Source organism: Sinocyclocheilus anshuiensis, unplaced genomic scaffold (assembly GCF_001515605.1).
Source record: "Sinocyclocheilus anshuiensis isolate Anshui unplaced genomic scaffold, SAMN03320099.WGS_v1.1 scaffold874, whole genome shotgun sequence".
Taxonomy (NCBI): Eukaryota; Metazoa; Chordata; class Actinopteri; order Cypriniformes; family Cyprinidae; genus Sinocyclocheilus; species Sinocyclocheilus anshuiensis.
In genome coordinates, this window is record NW_015538065.1 from 257,262 (window position 1) to 280,501 (window position 23,240).

Genomic DNA, 23,240 nt, shown 5'->3' on the forward strand with positions numbered 1-23,240 from the left:
AGGGGAATGCTTTTTAACGCTAAAAATATCCCCTTTAAGATTCTAAAGAAAATGATTTTTTAACAAAAAGGGGGTTGGTGTTAACCATAATTCATAAAGTAACTATGCAGACTAATGGAAATATTGTTTTCTGTGCTGTTGTTTATCTTAAACACAAATATGATATGGAATGCGTGGCTGTTCACAGCATGGCTTGCAAAATACCCTCCCAGCATATAATGTCACACCAGATTATGTTTCATGCACAGGTGGCCTAACTGAAATATTCTGCCATCCTTATAGCATACACTCTAAAAAATGCTTGGTTAAATATAACCCAGCGCTGGGTTAAAAAGGGACAAACCCAGCTATTGGGTTGTAAAATTAAAACGTAAAATATACAAATAAAAGCTCATTCAAAATATTAATAAATACTATAATAGCATATAAATAATATTCAAATTACACAGCTTACTTGTGAAGTTCTCTCGGTTCTTCCCATTGTTGACTCTTAAGAAGTCTCTTCCTCTGTCTTTTAGACAGTGTCTCATTTTCATTGTTTGCACATTCATGGCTGCTCTCCTGCACAGCAGGTGTATCGGCCATATTGGTGGCCATTTAGTGTGAAGATCCTGGATCAGCAGCAACGAAACAAATGTTGAGAATCTTTTTTTTTTTTTTTTATTCATAATATTTGGATATCTCTATTCGATTGCATAAAAATGACTGACAAGAATGTTGTTGAAATTCATAATTTATTTGGGCTTGAAAAATGACAAATTTGTTTTGTTACCATTTGAGGGGAAGATGCTTAAATGATTTTTCAGGAGCCTTATAATAGCAGGTAGGCAGATTTCAATAAAGGATAATAAGATGTTACTGAAGAACTTCTTAAGTGAATGGTTCAATTACCTATTGACCAGAGTGTGGCCAGTGAGTGAATCTTTAAAGTGAACCGATTCAAACGTTTCGAGTCACTGATGTGAATCGACATTCCAACGACTACTCAAACAAACAAGTTAAACGCTAACGTTACACACCGACACACACACACACACTGCAGTGTCACTTTTCCCTGCAGTATCATGAATTCTTGACAGTCATTTTATTGTATCAAGGTACTACTTTCATGTTAACGTAACATTGTTACATATCAATAAGTTGACAAACATCAGCTGTTTTCAGAGTATGTCTATTAAAATAAGGCAAAGCATCAGGGGACCGAGCATGCCGACATACGTTGTAAAATGTCTGATATAACAGTGATACCTGTGAATAGCAGAATTACTAATATGAAATAGTAAACTGCTGTCTTTGCACTGCAGTGGTGCTTTCATCTCATGTGCACTCACATGCTGCGTCATTTAAAAGCGACTCGTTCAGCGTGGGAACGTCCACAGTTCGCCATGTTGATGAGGGCAAGTAAGGACGTTTAGGCTGACATGATGTGAATAATCATATATCGTATATTCTATATAAATATACACTTACTTCAAGTTCACACTGACCAGTGATTTTATTGTATATAAAAATATTATCTAACAAGACACGTATAGACTAGCCTATGTTTATTTTATTCCAAAGAGAAATAAAACATCCAGATTTAAATATATATTTAAGCGAGAGGTATTGCATAGAGTTAAGATATATATATATATATATATATATATATATTAATTAAATAAAAAAATGACGTTTAAATTGTCAAAATTAAATATAAATTAAATTATCATGTTTTAAAAATGCAAATTCTGAAGTTTTTGAACGACATATGTGCAGACAAATTGCATGATAATTTTTGTGTCTTTTTTTCTGCCATTAAAAGCACTGTTACCATGTGACTATGTGTACACTCTAAAAAATGCTGGGTTAAAAAGGGACAAACCCAGCTATTGGGTTGTTTTGACCCAGCGGTTGGGTTCAAAACAACCCAACCGCTGGGTTAAAACAACCCAATAGCTGGATCAAAACAACCCAATAGCTGGGTTTGTCCCTTTTTAACCCAGCATTTTTTAGAGTGTACACATAGTCACATGGTAACAGTGCTTTTAATGGCAGAAAAAAAGACACAAAAATTATCATGCAATTTGTCTGCACATATGTCGTTCAAAAACTTCAGAATTTGCATTTTTAAAACATGATAATTTAATTTATATTTAATTTTGACAATTTAAACGTCATTTTTTTATTTAATTATTAAATAAAGTGTCATTTAATTTAATAAGGAGTCAACACGAATAACATGTCTTTGCCATTAGTTTGTTTTACCTGCTACTGCTGTGGTCTACAAGAACATAAAAATGCATTAATAGAAAATAATATAAAAATTTAGTGAATTAAAATTCAGAACACTGCTGTTAGAGCATGTCTCCTGAGTAAAGTTACCACTAATATTTAAGTTTACATTCCCATTGCGTTCTAGGAATGTGTAACAGACATTTAACTAGACTATCACCTTTCACATTAGCACTTTGCAACACATATTAGCATATGGATTTGTTGCCATATATTAATTCTCCTGATCATAGACACTTTATATAGACTTTCAAATATATTGCTGTCAGGGAGCTTAAATAGAGCTCTTAATATGCTTCTGAGCTCCACTATGGATGGTAAAAATACTTTGTACAGCTGACAGATACAGTGTTGGCAAACAGTTTTAGGAGTGGTTTGCCAGAGCCATTCTTTTAATGCCATTATGCTTAGTAACTACAACTGATATGGGCTAGTAAACGACACCCACCTGCAGCACTCAGTGGAAAATTAGCAAATTATATTTTTAAAATTGTGTGTCGATAGGTGCTTATGTTGCTTATTGGACAATTAGCATTCTCAAAAATAAAAAAAGAAATACATAAATATAAAAAGTAAAAGGAAGAAACAACAACAACAAAATCATGATATCAAGAAATTTTTTTTATTTTTCCTGTAATGTCAAATCAGATAACATTTCTCCCTTTTTGCATTCCTTTGTTTTGAATCTCTGTCTTTATTCTTTCTAAAACGCTGTAATGCGTATTCTCATCCAATATGTCGCCATCCATCTTCACACATACTTCTAACCATCGAAACATAACTTTGTCATCATTGAAACATTATTTATCAGGTGTAGCTTTTAAAACAGTGATTGCTTATGATTAAGCAATATGGCCATTACAGGAACATTCAACTTTCAAATGTTGTCTTATGACATTAAGTGACTCCTGATTACATCACTAGGAGCTCTTTTAACATCTTTTGCACAGACCAAACAAAACCAACATAGAGCACATACCAAACAAATACATTTTCACATATTTATGCTGTTGTGATTCACAGATTTTTTATTTTTTTTTTAATACCTTTGAGTAAACTTAGCCTTTTCAGTGAATTTAAATGGTACTCTTATTAATCTGAAGACAACACCACACCAAACTTTCTTAATGACAGCTTAACGGACTGGCCAGCAGCTCCAACAGCTGAAATAATGAATGAATTCACAAGTATACTATAACATGAGTTATTAAAAACAAGCTATGTGCATCAAAAAAGATAAAACAGAGGATCCAAATGTATTGCCTCTGTTATGAAAAGGTTCTGAATAATGTTCAAAACAGATTTGGAGAAATTTAGCATTACATCACTTCTCACCAGTGAATGGGTGCCGTCAGAATTAAAGTTCTAAAAACATAAAAACGTCACAATAATCCACAAGTTCTGACGGCACCCATTCACAACAGAGGATCTACTGTTGTGCATGTGCTGCAATGCTACATTTCTCCTAATCTGTTCCAAAGAAGGAAAAAAAACTCATCTACATCTTGGATAGCCTGAGTACATTTTTAGCAAATTTTCATTTTTGGGTGAACTGTTACTGTAATGAAAATTGAATATATCTTAGAGATATCACAAGGATAATAGATTTCAGATTACACTTTGACTGAAAGAAAAATCACACCTTGAAAATAAACAAATAAAATAAACAAGTAGTTCAAATAGTTTACAATACCCTTCAGCATGTACAGATTACTCTTTTGAAACTGAAGTATAGTTGATTTTTTCTTTAAAAAATACCCTGGTGATTTGATATGACACCAAACAGGTTGTCTAAAGCAACATTTTGTACACCGTGTTTTGTATAACAGTTTCTGTATTCAAAATACAATAAAGTTCTGCTAATATCTTTCATTTCTGCACCTGAAATCAATTCACCTGACCTTGATTCTGTATCACTGAAGCCAAAAGAGATGAAACTGTAATACCAAATCAAAATGAAATGGTAAACACATTCTCTCACACACTCACACTATACCGGTACTGCGAGATAATAGAGGAACACAGTCCCCTAAAACATCCCATTCACCACATCATCCACACATTTTTGTGCGTTTTAATGAGGTGGTTTATTCAATACCAGCAGAAAAAACAGCAGTAAAAAAAATAAAATAAAATATATATATATACAATATAAAATTGTAATGCAATCCATTCATTTCACATAACACCTCTCAAGGAAGAGTGCTGAGATTCAAGGTCAGGAGAAGAGCTTCAGTCAAGGAATGATGGATAGCAGGAGAAATGTTGTGTTTTATATAGAGAACCTGTTATCAGCCTTAACAACAGTATCAATTTAAGTGCATATTTATAATGGAGCCAGTTTTTATTTATATATCCTGATATTGGATATATATCAGCCAATATTATCAGCTATATAATTGTGTACACACATTAGCAATTTTTACATTTAGAGTTCCTTTAACATCATCTAATGCTCTCTCAAAGTTAGTCTTGAAAAAACACACATAATTTAATAATACTGTTAAATGAAATATTTAAACTCAAAATGAATATGAATTTATATTGTATATTAAATTGGTGTGATGCCTAAATTCACTTAAAGCATTTAAAATTATCAATTTGTTAGTTGTTAGTCTTTTGTTTTCAATTTATTTAGATGAAATAGTATAATAAAGTAATATTGGCTATTCATCAGTTAACCTCCATAGCATGAAAATAATTATCATGAGAATGTTATTATCTGTGCATCCCTAGCGTTGTACTCTCATTTGACTGACATTATTCTGAAGGTGCTTAAAGTGGGTTTGTTTTTAACAGTAACCCATACAGTAAATGCACTTTCAATTACCCTTTGAAAAAAAATCCAATGCAGAAAAATCCATCCACTTTCACAAAGATTTGAGAAGCAGACGGAACAGTTTTATAACACAAAATGAAGCAAGTGGGATAATGAGCAGAAACAAGCGGCCCACAAATAATAATGTGAGAAGAATGTGCGATTTCTTGATGAAGATGATGAAGGAGATTCCAAAATATGATGAAAAGATGGCGTCATGTGGCTCCTGTATAAATCAAAACAAGAATGACATTAAAAACTAACTTTGCCATCAGCATTCTTCTGTGAGCAATGCGAACACAGTTATCAGTTAACAGGTTAGTTATTCAGGCCGTACTCAAAATCAAGCATGATCTTCAAGTGTCTCTAAAACCATCCGCTCACTAATAGTTGGATTATAGGTCATTAAAATGTTGCAGTTCTGGCATCTCATATTACTTGCCTGCGCCGTGCGATCGCACGCCCGCTGATTTGTTTGTATAATATCCCTCAGGCAAAGCTTCTGGCCCGCCTCTGGGTCTTTCCCTTTAACATAAGGCTGTCCTATAAAAAGGTGACCTGCCCGCGCCCCAAGCATCTCAGGACGAGGAGTCTTGATATCCAGCAGCAGCTGGCACAACACTGTATCAGCACAAACACATGCCACAAACTGGCTGACCTTTCTCTCCTCCCACTGCTATGCCAACAATGCCACGCCTCTTCCCTTCTGCCCCCACCCTCTCATCTTAACACCATACATACCATAGACAAACAGTAGCTCTTGAGGAAATAGAACAGTAGTCATGTATTTTGAGAGTGCCATTTTATGACCGGAGCAGGAGACATTAACATAAAATCTTTTTTATTTATACTCATATAAACAAAATAGTATATGCATGATACACTCTCAGAAAAAAAGGTACAAAGCTGTCCCTGGAGCGGTACCCTGAGATACAAAAGCTAAAAGGAACATCTTTGTACCTTATTTACCCCTAATCGGAAGCTAAAATTGACATCAAGTGTACATTTTAGTACCTTTTGATAGGATACCACCCTATTGACAGCTTTTTGTACCTTTTTTTCTTAGAGTGTAAGGTAAAAAAAAGCTAACAGGTACATCTTCGTACCTTATTTACCCTTAATCGGCATATACTAGTACCTTAAACTTACATATTAGTACTTTAAAAGTACATATTAGTACCTTTTGAAAGGATACTGCCCCAGTGACAGTTTTGTACCTTTTTGCTCTGAGAGTGTATTAGTGTAAAGCATATAACTCCTTAGTTGAACTTATTTATAAAATGCAAATAGCATTAAACTTATAAACAAAATATTCATGAATACAAAATGAACAAATTTTTCATTTAAAAACAGAAATGTTTGATAAAACACTCTCAGCTGTCACTTGGTGGCACTTTTTCACAAGGTACACCTTTGTTCCTTATTTACCCCTAAAGGGTGCATATAAGTACCTTAAAGGGACATATTAGTACCTAAATGGTACATATTTGTACCTTTTGAAAAGGTACGACCCCATTGACAGCTTTTGTACCTTTTTTTCTGAGAGTGAATAGAGACATTGTGGCAATGTGGGTCCACCAAATTCTGTACACTACAGTCTTACCAAGGTTATGTGTCCGATTCTAACTCGTAAGCCATGTATACATTGAATGCATTGCAAGTCTGTTAGCTTTCTCTGTTAGTTTGTACAGAATGCAAAAGGCATAAATGCAAATTTAAACCCAACACTCTAAAAGAGCAGGTGCTTCTAACAAGACAAGAGCCTTATTCATTGCTTTTTAATTTTTTCATTGCTTCTTGGTTAGTATTAGTTCAATCTAGTACTGTCAAATAATTAATCGCGATAAATCGCATCCAAAAGAAAAGTTTTTGTTTACATAATATATGAGTGTGTACTGTGTATATTTATTATGTATATATAAATAAAAACACATGCATGTATATATTTAAGAAAAATATGTTATGTTTATATACAGGTGCATCTCAATAAATTAGAATGTCGTGGAAAAGTTAATTTATTTCAGTAATTCAACTCAAATTGTGAAACTCGTGTATTAAATAAATTCAATGCACACAGACTGAAGTAGTTTAAGTCTTTGGTTCTTTTAATTGTGATGATTTTGGCTCACATTTAACAAAAACCCACCAATTCACTATCTCAACAAATTAGAATATGGTGAAATGCCAATCAGCTAATCAACTCAAAACACCTGCAAAGGTTTCCTGAGCCTTCAAAATGGTCTCTCAGTTTGGTTCACTAGGCTACACAATCATGGGGAAGACTGCTGATCTGACAGTTGTCCAGAAGACAATCATTGACACCCTTCACAAGGAGGGTAAGCCACAAACATTCATTGCCAAAGAAGCTGGCTGTTCACAGAGTGCTGTATCCAAGCACGTTAACAGAAAGTTGAGTGGAAGGAAAAAGTGTGCCCCGCACTCCCTCTCAGTTTCTTCTCCCTGCTCATTCTTAACTTTGATTTTTACTTTACATTTATGTATAAGGCTTGCAACTTCGTTGAAACAATATCTGAACTCCATAACTGCTCTACTATTCTCGATCTCTACAGATTCTCGATCTCGAACAAGCAAATCACCAAACGGCATTCTGGGTTGAGCGAGCGGCGCTGAGCGTATTGAGCGAGCGGAGCGGTCACATGCTCACATGCTCTGGTACATGTACAGTAAATGAACATACTTTCCAGAAGGCCAACAATTCACTAAAAATGTTTTTTTATTGGTCTTATGAAGTATTCTAATTTGTTGAGATAAATTAAAAATAGATTAAAAAAAAAATTAAAGAACCAAAGACAAACTACTTCAGTCTGTGTGCATTGAATTTATTTAATACAGGAGTTTCACAATTTGAGTTGAATTACTGAAATAAATGAACTTTTCCACGACATTCTAATTTATTGAGATGCACCTGTAGTTCAATCTGAAGTTGCTAAATGTAAACAGGGCCAAAAAAAAAAAAGATACATTTTCTTCATAATTAAAGCATTGATTTCTTCTAAGATAGTCATTGGGAGGCAATTCTTATACATTAATTATCGTAGTTTTGACTGCTGAAGTTAAGTAATTAAAATTAAACAGCACAATGGCAATGTTATGTCTACAGGTCTTAAGTCTTATTTTATTAAGATGAAATATTAAAAAACAATTTTTTTTGGCTTATGAGAATCTAAGAGAGATAGTTCACCCATTAATTATAATTCTGTGATTATTTACTCACCATCATGTCATTCCAAACTTGTATGACTTTTTTTCTTCTGCAGAACACAAAAATATTTCAAAAAATGTCCATACAAAATTTCCTTTTTTTGTCCATACAATGAAAGTCAAAGGGGGTCTAATGTTGTTTTGACAAAAACAGTTATTCAAAAGAGGGCCATTACTAGCTGCAAGTAATATAAGCAGACACTTAAGAAGGTGCCCCACAAATCAATGGCATTTTATATTTAAAAAAGCAATTAAGATTAGATTAAACAGGACCCCTTGTGACCAGAAAGAAAAAAAGAGCACTACAAGGAAACAGTTATAGCTAGATGTGACCCACACTCAAAGTGTTTTTCGTCATTATGAAGTGCACTTAAAGAGAATTTACTGTTACATTTACATTTACTGTTAATTTGTGGTTATTTATTGTACATTTACTGTTAATTTATTTTTTGTTAATTTATTTTTACTTTTTTGTGTTTTGTATTCGGTTTTGAATGAAATTCCTACAAGTTTCAAACTACATGAGAAAATGAAAGAATTTTAATTTTTGGATGAACTATCCCTTTAATTTACCCATATAATCCATAGCCTAACATTGTGTTAAACAATACAAACTTTCTGGACTGGAACAATCAAATAAAAGCAAAATAATTTCCCAAACCTGGAATAGTTCTTAATACTCATTTCAGATATATAATTTCTATGGTCTGCTTGAATTAATTATATACAGTGTAAGTATATACTGTAAATCCAAAATATTTAAGTTTTAACTTACAAAAGGGTATTCAGTATGAGATAGTGTAACTGATTTATTCCTGTAAAACATTTCAAAGATGATATTCAAAAGATTAAAACAAGCCATAACAAAAGGTTGGAAAAATAAAAACGAAATAAATAATAAAAAAAAATGTCTTATGGATCTTGAGAAAGTCATGTTGTCTAGCTGATTATTTTCATACAAAGGATTTTCACTTTAAATGTATGGAATTGTTTTTTTGTTTTTTTTGGCTTACACTGATTTCTTTTAAAGCCCTTACCATTATGAAAAAATGTTCAGTGCATGCAAATACGATGAAAAATAATGAATTTGCACTTACGCTGTAGGTGAGTGGGGTTTTACCTATGCTCCACCACAAAGCTCATGGTGGTGCCATCGAAGGAGGGGGGAGCGATGATCCTTGGCCCTTGCTGGGAGGTGATGCTGATGACAGGCTGCTTGCTGTTGGCCAGCCTGCTGGTTTTAACATGTTGAGCCATGGAGGTTGTTTGTGAGGACCTCCCAGATGGCATATAATAAGGGCTCTCCATGTAAGCTCCATCCTCCTGCCTTCCCATGTGCGAATGGGATTTATCCCCATCATCTGCTTCTGACTGCATAGAGAGCTGGGACTGAATAGTGCGTGCGGGGATCATCGTGGTAGGCATGTATCCCGGGTAAAACATGTAAGTATGGCCGTAAGCTCCCGGGCCAAGAGCGAGAGGGGATATTGGCAATGGGACAGGGGTCATGGGAGGCTGCTGCGGCATGGGGACGTCCACATACTGCCCGGTTTCCGGGTCAAAGAGACGCCTGGTTGATGGCTGCACCGGAGTGTCCACCAAGTAGTAGTTTCCCGTGGTGGGATCCAGCAGCATCTTTCTTAGGGTTGCCTGGAAGTGATCTGTCGGGATGGGGGAGGGTTGAACTGTAGGGGAGAAGCAAATGACTTGTGGCTGAGCAGCTTGCATTGGGACAGACAGGGGTGTGTGGTAAATAGCGGCGGTAGGGGTATCTGGGGACCGTGTCTCCATCACAAAAGATGAACGTTTTGGCGACGGATGGCCTCTGGTGTCACTGTGAACCAGGTAAGAAGGCGGACTGGTCGTTTGGGTTTTACCTCCTCCAATTGGGATTGTATAAACAGCTGTTTTGCCCAATCCAGACGTGGTTGGCTTTGCTTGAGGCTTCACTGGTATGGTTAGGTAGTTCTCTGAATCTGCTGTGGAAGTGAACTGCAGCGTGGCAAACTCAGTCTCACTGCCATTCGGCCGCTCCCTCTCTTCTAGTACACGCTTTGGCTGCGATATCTTCAGGGAAACGGGTATTTTCGGAGATTTAGGTGCAACACCTTTGGAGCTCAGAGTTGCTGGTGATTCAACATGCGTTTGCAGTGCCTTTGTAGCTAATGGCTTCTGGCATATGTTCTTATATGGCGTTCCTGTGAGCTGCATGAGCGGTTTAGGGCCGTTTCGCTCTTCCCGGGCGATCGGAGTGGTTGATGACTTGTGATCTTTTTTAGGTGGCATCTCGTTCAGGTTTGAGTTTGAATCTCGTTTTAGCAATCTATCAGCTGGAGTGGAGCTAGAATTGCTTTCCTGTTCGTCCACGCTGTGTTCCTCGCTGGTGATGAGCGAGAGCACGTGGCTGTCCTTTATCGGCCGTGGTTCTGTTTTTCTCTTCCACTCGTTCTTGTCAAAAACATACAGCTGCTCCATCGTTTTGACAGCAGCTTGCAATTTTTCCAAAGCGGCCTGGTTGGCCATTTTAGGTTCGCTTTTCTTCTCGGCTGTGTCGCTCGATTTATCTTGTTTTCGTGTGCTTGTTTCAATTCTCACTCCTGCTGGCACTTCTTGCTTTGGCAGCCTGTTAGCTACAGCAACGTGAGGGGAGGACCTGTCGGTCTCAACTATATCCTCTGGAAATTGTCTCTTGGGGGGGTCTATTAAATTTCCGGATTGCTTCACATTGCTATTTGTATTCACAGACTGGCATTTAATCACTATGGGTGAAAGAGAGGCTGAGTTCAGAGAAGGACTCTGCTTTAATGTCTTGTGCTCTCCATCACAAGTCGAGTGGCTAGATTTGTTGTCGTTATCTAAAGACACAAAGTGATATGAGCTCTTAACCAGTTTACGCACGTCTCTAACCTGGTGAATGGGGGTCTGTAGCTTGCCCTTGTTATCTCTAATGTCTCTGACTATAAAGTGAGGCACTTTGTCAGACGACTCACCCTTGAAAGCCGCGGCGAGCGCTTGGCACCTGTTGTCCTCAGCTGTCTTGCAGCCTAAATTGGGAGTCAGTAGCTTCGCGATATTGAACGGGTCGCTTTTGTTGTCCCGAACGCTCCGCAAACTTATTTTGATTTCTGGCGACTTCGCTGTCACAGCGCTGCGCGTCGCGTCGGACACATGGAGCGTATTTGAACGCCACTTCAAAGCTCCGCTCTCTGCTTGATCGCGCGTGGAGTAATTCACATTCGGCGGCGGTTTCCTGAGGTCCCGGTCCGCGGACGGACGCTGTATGCTTGGCACAAACAAATGTGACATTTTGGTGTGCTTGCCGCTCGCCGAATCGACGCTGAAGCTGGTTTCCCCCGGACACTCGCGGAGCGGTTTCTCCTCAGGAGTTTTGTCGTTTTTATGTTCCTTTTGAAACTCTAGCTCGCCGTCCCTCCACGATCTGAACGCGCTATTTTGGCTTCGAAGCAGCGTGCTTGTGGATACTTCGAATGCTCCTTTTTTAGTATCATTCGCCGACTCTAAATTCCTTTCTGATGCACTCGTCAAAGGCCCTTCTTTGCGCCCGTCCTCTTTGGCATCGCTTGAATTACCGTCTACTATGTCGCCCAGATCGTCCACGCAGACGATCGTGAACTCGGAGTCGGCTTCTGAGAATTTCGAGCTTTGCCTTTGCAGCCCTTTGTAATTTTTCTTGGCCGCTTTCTCTCTGTGCGCTTCGTGCGTCCCGAAGCACGGAGAGGGCGCGTGGTGCGCCTCGCATATCTCGCCCCTCTCCATTTTGCGCTCCTGCTCGAACTGCATTTTTTTAGAAATGACATTTTTGAGGAGACTCGATGCGAATATGGCTTTCTTGTGTGTGTCTTCCATGGTTTCCTCTGCATTGCAGGGTCGCTTGCTGGCCTCACTCCCCTGAGCGCTTGGCAAGGTGTTTGTAACTTCATCTGTGGAACGTGATCCTCCAGTGCTTTCGTTTACAGGCTGCCCGGATTTGGCATTGCATCGAAAATTGAGCGTTTCGGTCAGCCTTATGAGGCCACTTTGCCCCTGTGAAAACTTCCCCATGAGCTCAGTCTTTTTTGTGGTAGACGGTGCGTTTTTGCGGCTCACCAAATTGCCGTTCAGTGCAAATATCTCGACGGGGGGCGCTCGCATGCTGGTCAAAGTCAAGCCCGTTATCGCCTTACCGTCCCTCTTTTTGGCGAAATGGAAATTGGATGTGGAGCCTTTATGTGCTACTAAGTTTTGATCCCTCGCCTTGCCATACTTTAGGTCAACAAACGTCGACCACCTGTTGATTCCCAGCCCATGCTCTGAAGCAGAAGACTCACTAGAAGTACTAAAGTTTATGGCATCAAAATATGGGTACGCCAAACTTTTGAATGCCCTGGCTGTGAGATTGCGCACTTCCTTATCGGCGTCGTCCAGCTCGCTCACCGCGCTGGACGCACCGCTGGAATACTCGTTTACATCTTTGCGTTTCAGTCTGCTGCCAAAGTGCAAGCGCCCCGGCACAGCAATGAAACGCTTTGCGTTATCACACACTTTGTCGCCCCTTGCATTCACTCCTCTCAAAACATAGCGGCTTATACCTTTTGCTTGTTCTTGGATGTTGCTTGGCTCATTCACAGCGCGGGAAGTGGCTTTGATTGACAGGTGAATCTGCCCAGCTGCTTTTTGCTTTTTTGACAGGCCCCCGTCTGAGCTGGCACATTTGTCCGCGTCACAGAGATTGCTTTCAGGCTTACTGCTGACCACTGCTTCGCTCGTATTCGCCTGGTTGCTTTCCATACTCTCCTCTTTTGCACCTATCGTTTCATCACTGTCAAAAGACGCATAATCGACAAACGAGTAGACCTGGAGATCGTCCTCGGTATCCCAGCTGGATCCCGTATCAAAGTCGTAATCCGTATCGTGGTCCAACTCCAAAAGCTGGATTTCGTGGGTTGTGATATAGTGCGATTCATCTTCACGGATTTCAGGCGTGCCGTGATCCGAAAGCACCACAGTGACCTCATCATCCGATTCACTTTTGCTGCTCATATAAACATCATTGTATTGTTCATGGTTATTGCTTCCTGGGCTCTGCGTCTCCAAATGTGGGGATTTGGGCGTTTTCTCGGTACAGTCCGTGTCGTTTTCATCGGCTTGAGGTATTTGCGAAGCTGCTGTTTCCAAAGAGCTCGACTTTTCCACGCATTCCTCCGGTGTGCATTTATGTTCAGTAGATTCATTTACTTTTTCAGTGCAAGGTTTGTGCTCTCCTTGTGAATCGCTTATGCCACTAATGCTTTTAATAATTGCCAATTGACCCGAGTCTCCAAATGTCACTTTCACTGTTTTTGTATCATCCAATTTTAGTTCCAGCAGGTCGTTGAGATCCACATAATTTGACTCTTCTTGTGCGGCTATCAGGCGCATGTCCCGTTTGGAAAGAAAGTTTTTAAACGAATGGGTGTCTTCTCGGTAAATGAGTGTTTTCTCCGAAGCTGCCATTTGATTTGTTGGTGATAAAGCCGTGGTTGTACAATCTGAAGTCTTTTAGGAGAGACACCAGTCCCCAGGAATCCCCGCTGCACTGCCTGTTGTCCAATCCTAGTGAAGTTGTGGCTCTGCTCTGCCTTCCTCACCCGAGACCGTCATTTTACACGCGCGCCATCCGTTCGCGCGACCTCGTTTCAGTGAGGCAAACCACACTACTGTCACCCTACTGTACGTTCTCGTAGAATATGCCATGAATATTCCCGTAACGATGCAATGCAAGGCGTATATCTGAAGACAAACGGAGCCCGAGGTCCATCACACAGCCTGTTGTGTTGCGCGCTGTCACTTAAAATGCATATGACTGCAAATTTAGAGCAGATGACGAAATGCGTAAAACGGCTATTTTAGAAGATGGATGTTATGTTCAGCGTGTTTTGTTACATACAGCAGACAAGGCTGACTCCCCCGACACAACATTTGTGCTAAAAATGAATCCTCCTTAAGCTTCTTGCTCAACAATGTGCGCGTTTGACGTGTCACCGCCTTAACCCAACAAAAGAAATATGTCACAGCCATATAATCGCTCTCAGTCATGTGATGGAAATGTTGACGCTCTAAATGTAGTTACAGCATGACGAATATGAGAGGGATTCACAGTCAGAAATGAGGCCTTGATAAATACAGTTGATCATAGTGCTTTGCCAAAGAAGATGGTGAAGATGATTTGCGTAATGAAGTGTTGCGTAGTTTAGTTATAGTCACCTATGACTTCTTATAAAACAATTTATTTTCCCTGCCAATATTCTGGAAGGTTTCGTTTTCATGCATAAAAACATAGTTTTGGAGCCAGCTCAGCACCACAGCGCTGGACAGCTCCTTTGAAGTAAACAATAGGCCTATGCCATTTGATCATATCTCCAGCAGTATATGCACTCAAAAAATGAATTTGTTCTAAAATGTGTTTATCATATTTTATTTAGATTTTTCACAATTAAACTAAACAATAATGTGCTTTAATTTGTATTCTCTCCGTTTGAAGGAACTTTTGTCGATTTAAAAAATGAACCAGAAAAAACGTTTCTCATTTGCCTATGGTGTTTGGGGGAGTGGTCTAATATGAATATTTAATTAAGTAGACCTGCGCAAAGAATGCAGATTTATATGTACTGTAAATAGATGTTGTTGTTATAGGGGTTAGAAGCTAAAAGTATTTACAGACACACAGGGTTTAAATTGGGCCGGGGCCATCCGGGGTTTGAGCCCCGGCACATTGACTCCGGGGCTCGACATTAAAGGGGTCATATGATGCTGCTAAAAAGAACAGTATTTTGTGTATTTGGTGTAATGAAATGTGTTTATGCGGTTTAAGGTTAAAAAAACACATTATTTTCCACATACTGTACATTAATGTTTCTCAATAGTTCAATAAACAGTTCAATAAGCAAGTACAATAATATTAGGCCACTTACATTTTAGGCAGAAACACAGCGCATCTCACGGCAAACAGTCGATTCATTGCTGATTGATTCCGTGTTTTGAACGAATCGGTTGAGTCAAAGTTTCATTAGCCCATGCATAAACATCTGATGAATCAGCCATTTGAACGAATCGTTTGAATGAACGACTCAATGACTCACTCATTAAAAGCTCACTACTCACTACAATTAATTTTAAATATATAAATAGATTTGATACTAAATCCTTTGCGTTTCACATCAAAACAAATGATTTTTAATATATATCCTATATATCTTCTCCAAATGTATGTTTACTAGGGGTGGGGGGAAAAATCGATACAGCATAGTATCGCGATATTTTCCGCGGCAATACTGTATCGATACACGGACGCCAAGTATCGATATTTTATTATACTATTTGGTAGAATAATAAAATCAATTTCTTTACAATCCACTAGAACGAAAATATACAAAAGGGTCTGGCTGCAGCCTTGCACTTGCACTCTCAGACTTGCATTCTCAGACTTGCACTCTCAGACACTTGCACTTCCGCTAGCGACGTCACTTGCAGTCTTTATTTTTTTATTTTGTTCTATTTATTTATTCTTTTTGTTTGAATCTCTCAACATTTTACAACTGTAGCCAGGTGGTGAAGACAAGACAAAAAAAACTAAATTACGAAATCACTTGCACTTTCCGCTACCTGCGATGTCACTTGCAATCGACACAAATCGTGCGTGTTGCCAATGGAGACAAGATGCTGTGGTCGTGATTAAATGATTAAAAATAATTTAGTACTATAACATACAGGGTCCTGCAAGAAAAACTTGTCTGAGAGTGCAAGTCTGAGAGTGCAAGTGCAAGGCTGCAGCCAGACCCTTCTCCAAAATATAGGCTACATATAATAATTATAATAATATATATTGCGCGCCGCATTGCGCCCCGCCCGGCAGTGTTCAGCGCGCATGTTTCACTCTCCTCGTCACTGCGTGGTTTTACGCTCCGCTCAATATTCCGATCTATGAATGTACGTTCCGCTCATGTACCGCTCGTGCTCACCGGGAAAGCAAAGTCCGCTCAAATAACGCGCTGACAGGAAATTTCTATGCAGTATAGGCCTGCTTGTTCCGGTTTGCAGTAGGGCTACTGTGCTGTAACATGGTGTAGGCTAGTTCAGCTGCACTTTACAATAAGGTTCCATTAGTTATTGTTAGTTAATGTATTAACTATCATGAAGGAACAATGAACAATACATTTATTACAGTATTTATTAATCTTTCGTAATGTTAGTTAATGAGAATACAGTTGTTCACTGTTAGCTCATGTTAATTCAGAGTGCATTAACTGTTAACAAGCACAACTGTTGATTTTAATAATGCATTAGTAAATGTTGAAACTGACATTCACTAAGATTAATAAATGCTTCAGAAGTATTTTTCATTGTTAGTCCATGTTAACTAATGTAAACAAACAACCTTATTGTAAAGCGTTACCAGGTTACTAATCAAACTGTGATTCTTTCTTCACTGAAAATAATAAATAATCATTACAAAGCATTTTCGGTTTAGGTTTTCAGCCCAGAATTTTCATTTCGGTGCATCCCTAGATGTAAGACTACATGTTTTATTTAATTTAATTTAAATTGAACAGTAATTTACTTTCAAATGCCCCAACTGCTGAAGGGTCTGCACAACTTTTTAGTACAATTTCAAGTTGTAGTGTTCAAAATACCTGTAGTAGCACAGCAGTGCATACCTGTTTACATTTAATTAAGGTGGACTAGACTAGACTGTAATACAAATAGTTGAGTTTGCCAGGTGCATACAACATTTATGACAGGTTTTCATGAAAGTGTTGGTCAGTTTGTCTGCTTGACAATCCCATTTTGCACTGCAACAATAAAACTGAAGCGAGATAAACAAACTGAGAAATGTTTCTTTTTAGTTAAAACAGATGTTGTCAACGTTTTCCTTTGGGGACATAATTTGATAAAGGTAAAGGTAATAAATTGCAATATATCGCAGAATATCGCAATATATTTAAAATCGCAACAATATTGTATCGTGACACAAGTATCGTGATAATATCGTATCGTGAGGCCTCTGGTGATTCCCACCCCTAATGTTTACCTGCTTTTCCATTCTAACTGTTTGGCCAATTAGTGTAAAGATTGTTTGCTTTGTTTATACAGCACATACAGTAGAACAAGGCCTGCTGGAGACCTGAAAAGACTGGCAAATGTTTCAGACTGGTATATCATGTTACATTCCTTCAGCAACTGTAGGCTGAATGAGAAGACCACCATACGACTGACTGAGCCTGAGATCTGACCTAGTTTGTAGTACCAAAGACCCTTCTTTACCAACTCAACACCATCTGCCAAGATGGGATAGCTTCTAGTATGGTGCTATGAAGGACTATTTGAGTGATTGTTATTTTATATTTCATACATTCTATCTATACTGTTGTGTTTTTTAGGAATAAACACACACACATACAAACGCACACATGCATATACCGTGCGGCCACAAACAGGGTAATTTTAGTGCGCTATTAAAATGGCTCCTGTGTGCTCAAGCATGTTCAGATACGGTTACATTCAGTGGCCGTATTAATCCAGTGGCCGTTAAATCATGTCATCTATTAATCATCAAATGGCAGTTCACACAGTTGAGAGCTGATTAGTTAGACACACCCGAATACAGCTTACATTTTCAGCCTATTTTTCTTGATTCATTTAAGTGTGCTGTAGGTTTTCATCATTGGATTGCAATGTCTTAATCTAATGTCTAATGGACTCGTCAGTACTCTCGCTTCCTGTGATTCTGTTAACATACTGTACAATATAAGGACGTCTTTTAAAACTTTCACCCCTTAACAGAGGTAAGACGTCTTGTTTATGCCAAGTCAGTTCACAGCAGCCGTGTTAAGGGTTTATCAGGTGGTGTGAGCAGAGTTCAGTACCCTGTGATCTTAGAGTATCTCACTGATAACTCTGACACTCAGAGTGTTTGACCATCTGTACGCAGTCGTTCATCACTCACTGCAGCGCTGATCAGAGCCAGGCAGGGGCTTTCCAGCTTGTTCTGCAAATTGATGTAAATGATAGTGAGAATGAGTGTTTAAGGTAAGTTAAGGCCTCTCTGTGGGTCAGTGCAACTTACATGAATTTTCATTAGCTCTTCTTGCAGCCCTTGCAAGAAAGTTTGGTAACACTTTATTTTAAGGTGTCCTTGTTACCCATGTTGCATGTACGTACTATTATAATAACAATTAATTATGCATATTTACATGCAAGTAACCCCAAGCCAAACCCTAACCATATGTAGTTAATTAATATTACTCAGTACTTAAAGGTATTACACTGTAACAAGGACACCTGAAAATAAAGTGTAACTGAAAGTTTAATATAAATTTATTTCATAAAAATGCATTATCGGATAACTTAAAAATGTATTTCAGGTGGTAACAACAAACATTTTATATCAGTCTAAACACACTGAGTATTATTAATGTTTATTAGACTATTTTATATATTTAACATTAAATCAGCCTAAATACAATGAGTTTTATTCATGTTATTTATGTTGTAATATTTTATGTATTTAATAAAATAAATATTAGATGTATGGCCCTCTGAATGGCTTTTTGGCTGAATTTTAAGTGAGTGACTTTTTTAAAGATTCAATTATTTTGCAAACAAACTTTTCCTTAGAAAATAAAATATACTACATGAAGTTATAACAATGATATTTATAGTATTTCATAGTAGTTGAGATAGTATCATAACTGGATTAAGTCAAATATGTATTCATTCATTAATCCATCCATCCATTAATTCGTTAATGATAATTAATTAATTTAAATTCAGCCTGACTAGATTGAGTTACATTAATAAAATATAAAAATATTAGAATATGTTTTTATATATATTAGAATATTTTAACTAGAATATTTAACACAAAATCAGCCTAAATACATTGAGTTGTATTAACGATATGTAATTTTTTTTTATATTTAATAAAATATATATTAGAAATATTTAACATTTTTAGCAAAAAATTAAATAATTTAAAAATATAATTATTTAATTATTTAAAATAATAATTAAAATATTTTTAAATAATAAAATAAAATAAATATGGCTGAATTTTAAGTGACTAGTAACATTGTTTAAAAAATGTAATTATTTTGCACAAACAAACAGTATTTTGCTTTTCCTTAGAAACCAAAGTATCTAATGTTTAGTTGACTGCCAGATTACTACATTTAGGAGCAGTCATTCATCCTAACAACTTGGTTTAAATTTGGCCTTCCCTATTGCCCTGTCTGTCAGTGGTTCCCTTCAGATGTATGCAATAGTTTGAAGCAGTCAGCTGCACATTAGCCTTCCTGCCAGAATGCAGCGGTTGTCTGGAGAACTATATTAAGTCTGTTTTGCAACCAAGACTTTGTTTGCACAGAAACTCTATTCTATGAGTATCCATAAAGAGCGAATGCTCTCTGCCACAGAATGTGTCTGCGATGTGATAGTAAAGTCTACGGACTGGTCTAGTTTTCAGTGTCACATTTCACAACTTTTTAGTAGCTGTGAGACGGGCGTCCACTGTATGTATATCTGGAGCTCTGTAAAACTAATTTACAGCATTAAAAGGTCAACCACAGTTAATAATCAAACAGTGACACTCTAACCTTTCAGCTTTCAGATCTAATGCAAAAATCAGGTGTCATATGAATGTTTGTAAGACACTTTTAGTTGCTATATTAACAGCTACTTTAAAAAAATAATTAAAGTGTCAAATATTATTGTTGTTGCCTTAAGCATTAGTCTTTTACATTGGTATCATTAAAGAGCACATTGGTGATAATCTTCTTGAAAATTAAAATAGATATTATGTTGCTGAGTGTCTGGTCTGCTAAGGCACGCGAGACCTGTGGGTGTTCTTACAGACAGACGGAAAGATACAGTGAGCTGTCATCAAAACACAAAGTGATGGCAGGAATACTTCATCTCTGATTCCCAGACATTATTCACACACACACACACACACACACACACACACACACACTCACTCTCTCACACACACACACACACACACTCAACACACGCACACAAGAAGTTACTATATTTATGAAGCTGTTTTCCTTGTGGGCTTGTCCCGCAATATAGGTGAATTTAGCTTTTATTTTTGTGGTCCCCAAAATGTTGACTGATTTTGTACTTAGTCATGTCACAGTTCAGTGCTGCTATTAAGGAATGACTTATGTCATCTACTATTTAGGAGTTGTGTCAGACTGAAATGGTAGAATTGTGGATCATTTTAAAGGAATAGTGAAAATGAAATGAATATTTGCTTAAAATTCACTCACCATCAGGCCAGCCAATATGTATAGATGAGTTTGTTTGTTCATCAGAAGAGATTTGGAGAAATGCATTACATCACTTGCTCACCAATAGATCCTCTGCAGTGAATGGGTGCCGTCAGAATGAGAGTCCAAACAGCTGATAAAAGCATCACAATAATCCACAAGTAACCCACACAACTCCAGTCCATCGATTAACATCTTGTGACATGAAAAGCTGCATGTTTGTAATAAATAAATCCATCATTAAGGATTTTAACTTGGCCAAAATACAAGTCCATTACACTTCCTCCAGTGAAAAAGTGCTGCTGTCCTCTCACATCAAAATCCACCACCATATTTGTTTAGAACTGTTAGATCTGTGCATATTTCACTCCTGATTCAGACTACATCACTTTTTAAATAGAGAAAGCAATTATGGACACAGGACTCGTATTTCAGCTGAAAGCAATGGTTTGATGTTACAGATGTCATGATGGATTTGTCTATTACAAATATGCTGCTTTTCACTTGATAAGATGTTAAATGATGGACTGGAGTCGTGTGGATTACATGTGGATTATTGTGATGTTTCTGACATCAGCTGTTTCTGACGGCACCCATTCACTGCAGAGGATCCATTGGTGAGCAAGTGATGTAATGCTAATTTTCTCCAAATCTCTTCTGATGAACAAACAAACTCATCTACATCTTGGATGACCTGAGGGTGAGGAAATATTTAGCAAATTTTCATTTTTGGGGAACTGTTCCTTTTACTAGTCTAGATAACCATTCAGCTAATTCTGTAATAATAAAAAATAACTTTAATAATAAAATCTTGCAGCTGGCTACATGGCTATCTGCATCTGTTTATACATTGCTTGGGCTCTAGTCATATAAATAATATGAATGAATATCAGATTTTGAGAATGAGATGTACGTTTAGTTATGTATATATTAAGATTTTTAATTAATGTGACAAAAGCTGCAACCATTCAGAGTACAACATCTTTTTGATTGACTGATAATATTATATCAAATACAGTCAAAAACAGTAAATTATATGCAGTCTGTTCGTTTTGAATAGGCAACATTTGTGGACATTCATAGTAGACAGGTGTTACAGATAGTGTTCCCACTTCACCACTAGAGGACAGTCGAGTCCTAAGGATTTCACATTCCCACCTGACTTTCTGTAAAGTATACTGTAGTATTTTGTTTCCCTGGATTATACCACTGTTAAGTGATGGTACTGAATATATGACGGTCACCAATTTTCCCCAAAAACTTTGTATTACTGCAAATATTCTGTTGAAAATATTCAGAATATGAAACAATAGTTTATTCATATCTTTCAATTGTGAATCATGTGCAGTAAAACTCCACTTTTTTTACTAAGTTGTACGTTTTTAAATTAAATGTATTTTATTTTATTGTTTGGTGGCCTTGAACATGACATTTTTTACAGCATGTTAGAATGATTTCTGAAGGATCATGTGACACTGAAGACTGGAGTAACGACTGCTACAAATTCAGCCATAAATTGCATTTTAAAGTTTATTCAAATAGAAAGCTGTTATTTTAAATTGCAATAATATTTCACAATATTAATGTTTTTACTGTATTTTGATTAAATAAATGCAGCCTTGGTGAACATAAGAGACTTCTTTCAAAAACAATGAAAGTAAAGGGGGGAAAAAATGATTTCAAACATTCAACCGATATATATACAGTTTATATTGAAGGAGCTATGCAGATCTTTGCATCTTTTCTCTGACTAACAGGCCCCTTCACTACCACAGTCTATGCTTATCTGCTTTATTCAGAGGTACTTATAGTGAATTTGCCACAGTCAGCAACAAGACCTGATGTAACTCACTCAGCAGCAGGCCAGAAAGTTCTGCAGTCGTTGGGCACACTTTTCCTGAGTGACAGGGACATATTGGCTCAGTGCAGGTTGGGGCTGCATTAGGAATGAAAGAATGAGATTGTAGCGCAGGTGTGGAGGACAGAGGCTACAGGCCCCAGCTTGATGACTTCTGACTTTCCTTATCCTATCTGCTTTGTCTAGAACATTTGTTTTGTGGCAGACTGTCATTATGAAGGAATTAATTTGTTTAAGGTCAGAAGTGTTTGCAGATCTTACTTGGGGGCTTGCAGTCGCCCCCACAAATCCCTTGTCACACACGTTAGCCACTGAGAGAATAAACAACTGACTGTTTGCTTTACATTACCTCAGCAAACAGAAATAGCCACAACAAAGACACTTTAGAGATGACAAGTCATTCATGTCAAAATATTTGGGGGAGAAATTTAATGTGGCGTGATACAAGATAAAGCGTTTTTTTCTGTACTATAATAGCCTGCATGCATAGATTAGATCAGACACATTTCATAAAAACAAGTCTTAAGGTGCTATTAGATAATCTAATAGTCAAACACTAATTTTAAGTAAATGAACAAAGAGATAGATACACAAAAAAAACCCAATGGCATGAAGCTTTCAGATTCATACTGGAGCTAATTAGATTTAACCTCAATTGGCAACATTATCATAAAGCTTGGTACTTCCTTGCCCAATAACTATTATAGCATTTATCTGTTTACCCGACGCTCAAATGCCCCCTTTCCATATAAATTACTGA

General features: G+C 37.5%; 2 protein-coding genes across 3 annotated transcripts in view; both read right to left on the bottom strand.

The window, feature by feature from the left end:
• The window catches only part of LOC107683564 (tRNA methyltransferase 10 homolog A-like), a 5,513-nt gene extending 4,173 nt beyond the window's left edge, over nucleotides 1-1,340 (bottom strand). Inside the window, exons 1-2 of the mRNA XM_016479639.1 lie at nucleotides 1,281-1,340; nucleotides 455-614 (exon numbers count right to left, since the gene is read on the bottom strand). Coding sequence (XP_016335125.1) covers nucleotides 455-597 — 143 coding nt within the window. The 5' untranslated portion in view covers nucleotides 598-614; nucleotides 1,281-1,340. The remainder of the gene's footprint in view (nucleotides 1-454; nucleotides 615-1,280) is intronic.
• Nucleotides 539-14,165, bottom strand: LOC107683507 (uncharacterized). Of its 2 annotated transcripts, none has more exons than XM_016479563.1 (2): nucleotides 9,412-14,165; nucleotides 539-611 (listed from the first exon to the last, which is right to left on the bottom strand). In XM_016479563.1, the coding sequence occupies exon 1, from the start codon at nucleotides 13,805-13,807 to the stop codon at nucleotides 9,431-9,433; it is 4,377 nt and encodes a 1,458-aa protein (XP_016335049.1). In that variant the 5' UTR covers nucleotides 13,808-14,165; the 3' UTR covers nucleotides 539-611; nucleotides 9,412-9,430. The 2 variants fall into 2 exon arrangements, with proteins under 2 accessions (XP_016335049.1, XP_016335048.1); XM_016479562.1 differs by lacking the exon at nucleotides 539-611 and adding an exon at nucleotides 4,929-5,318.
• Between the last annotated feature and the right edge of the window lie 9,075 nt (nucleotides 14,166-23,240).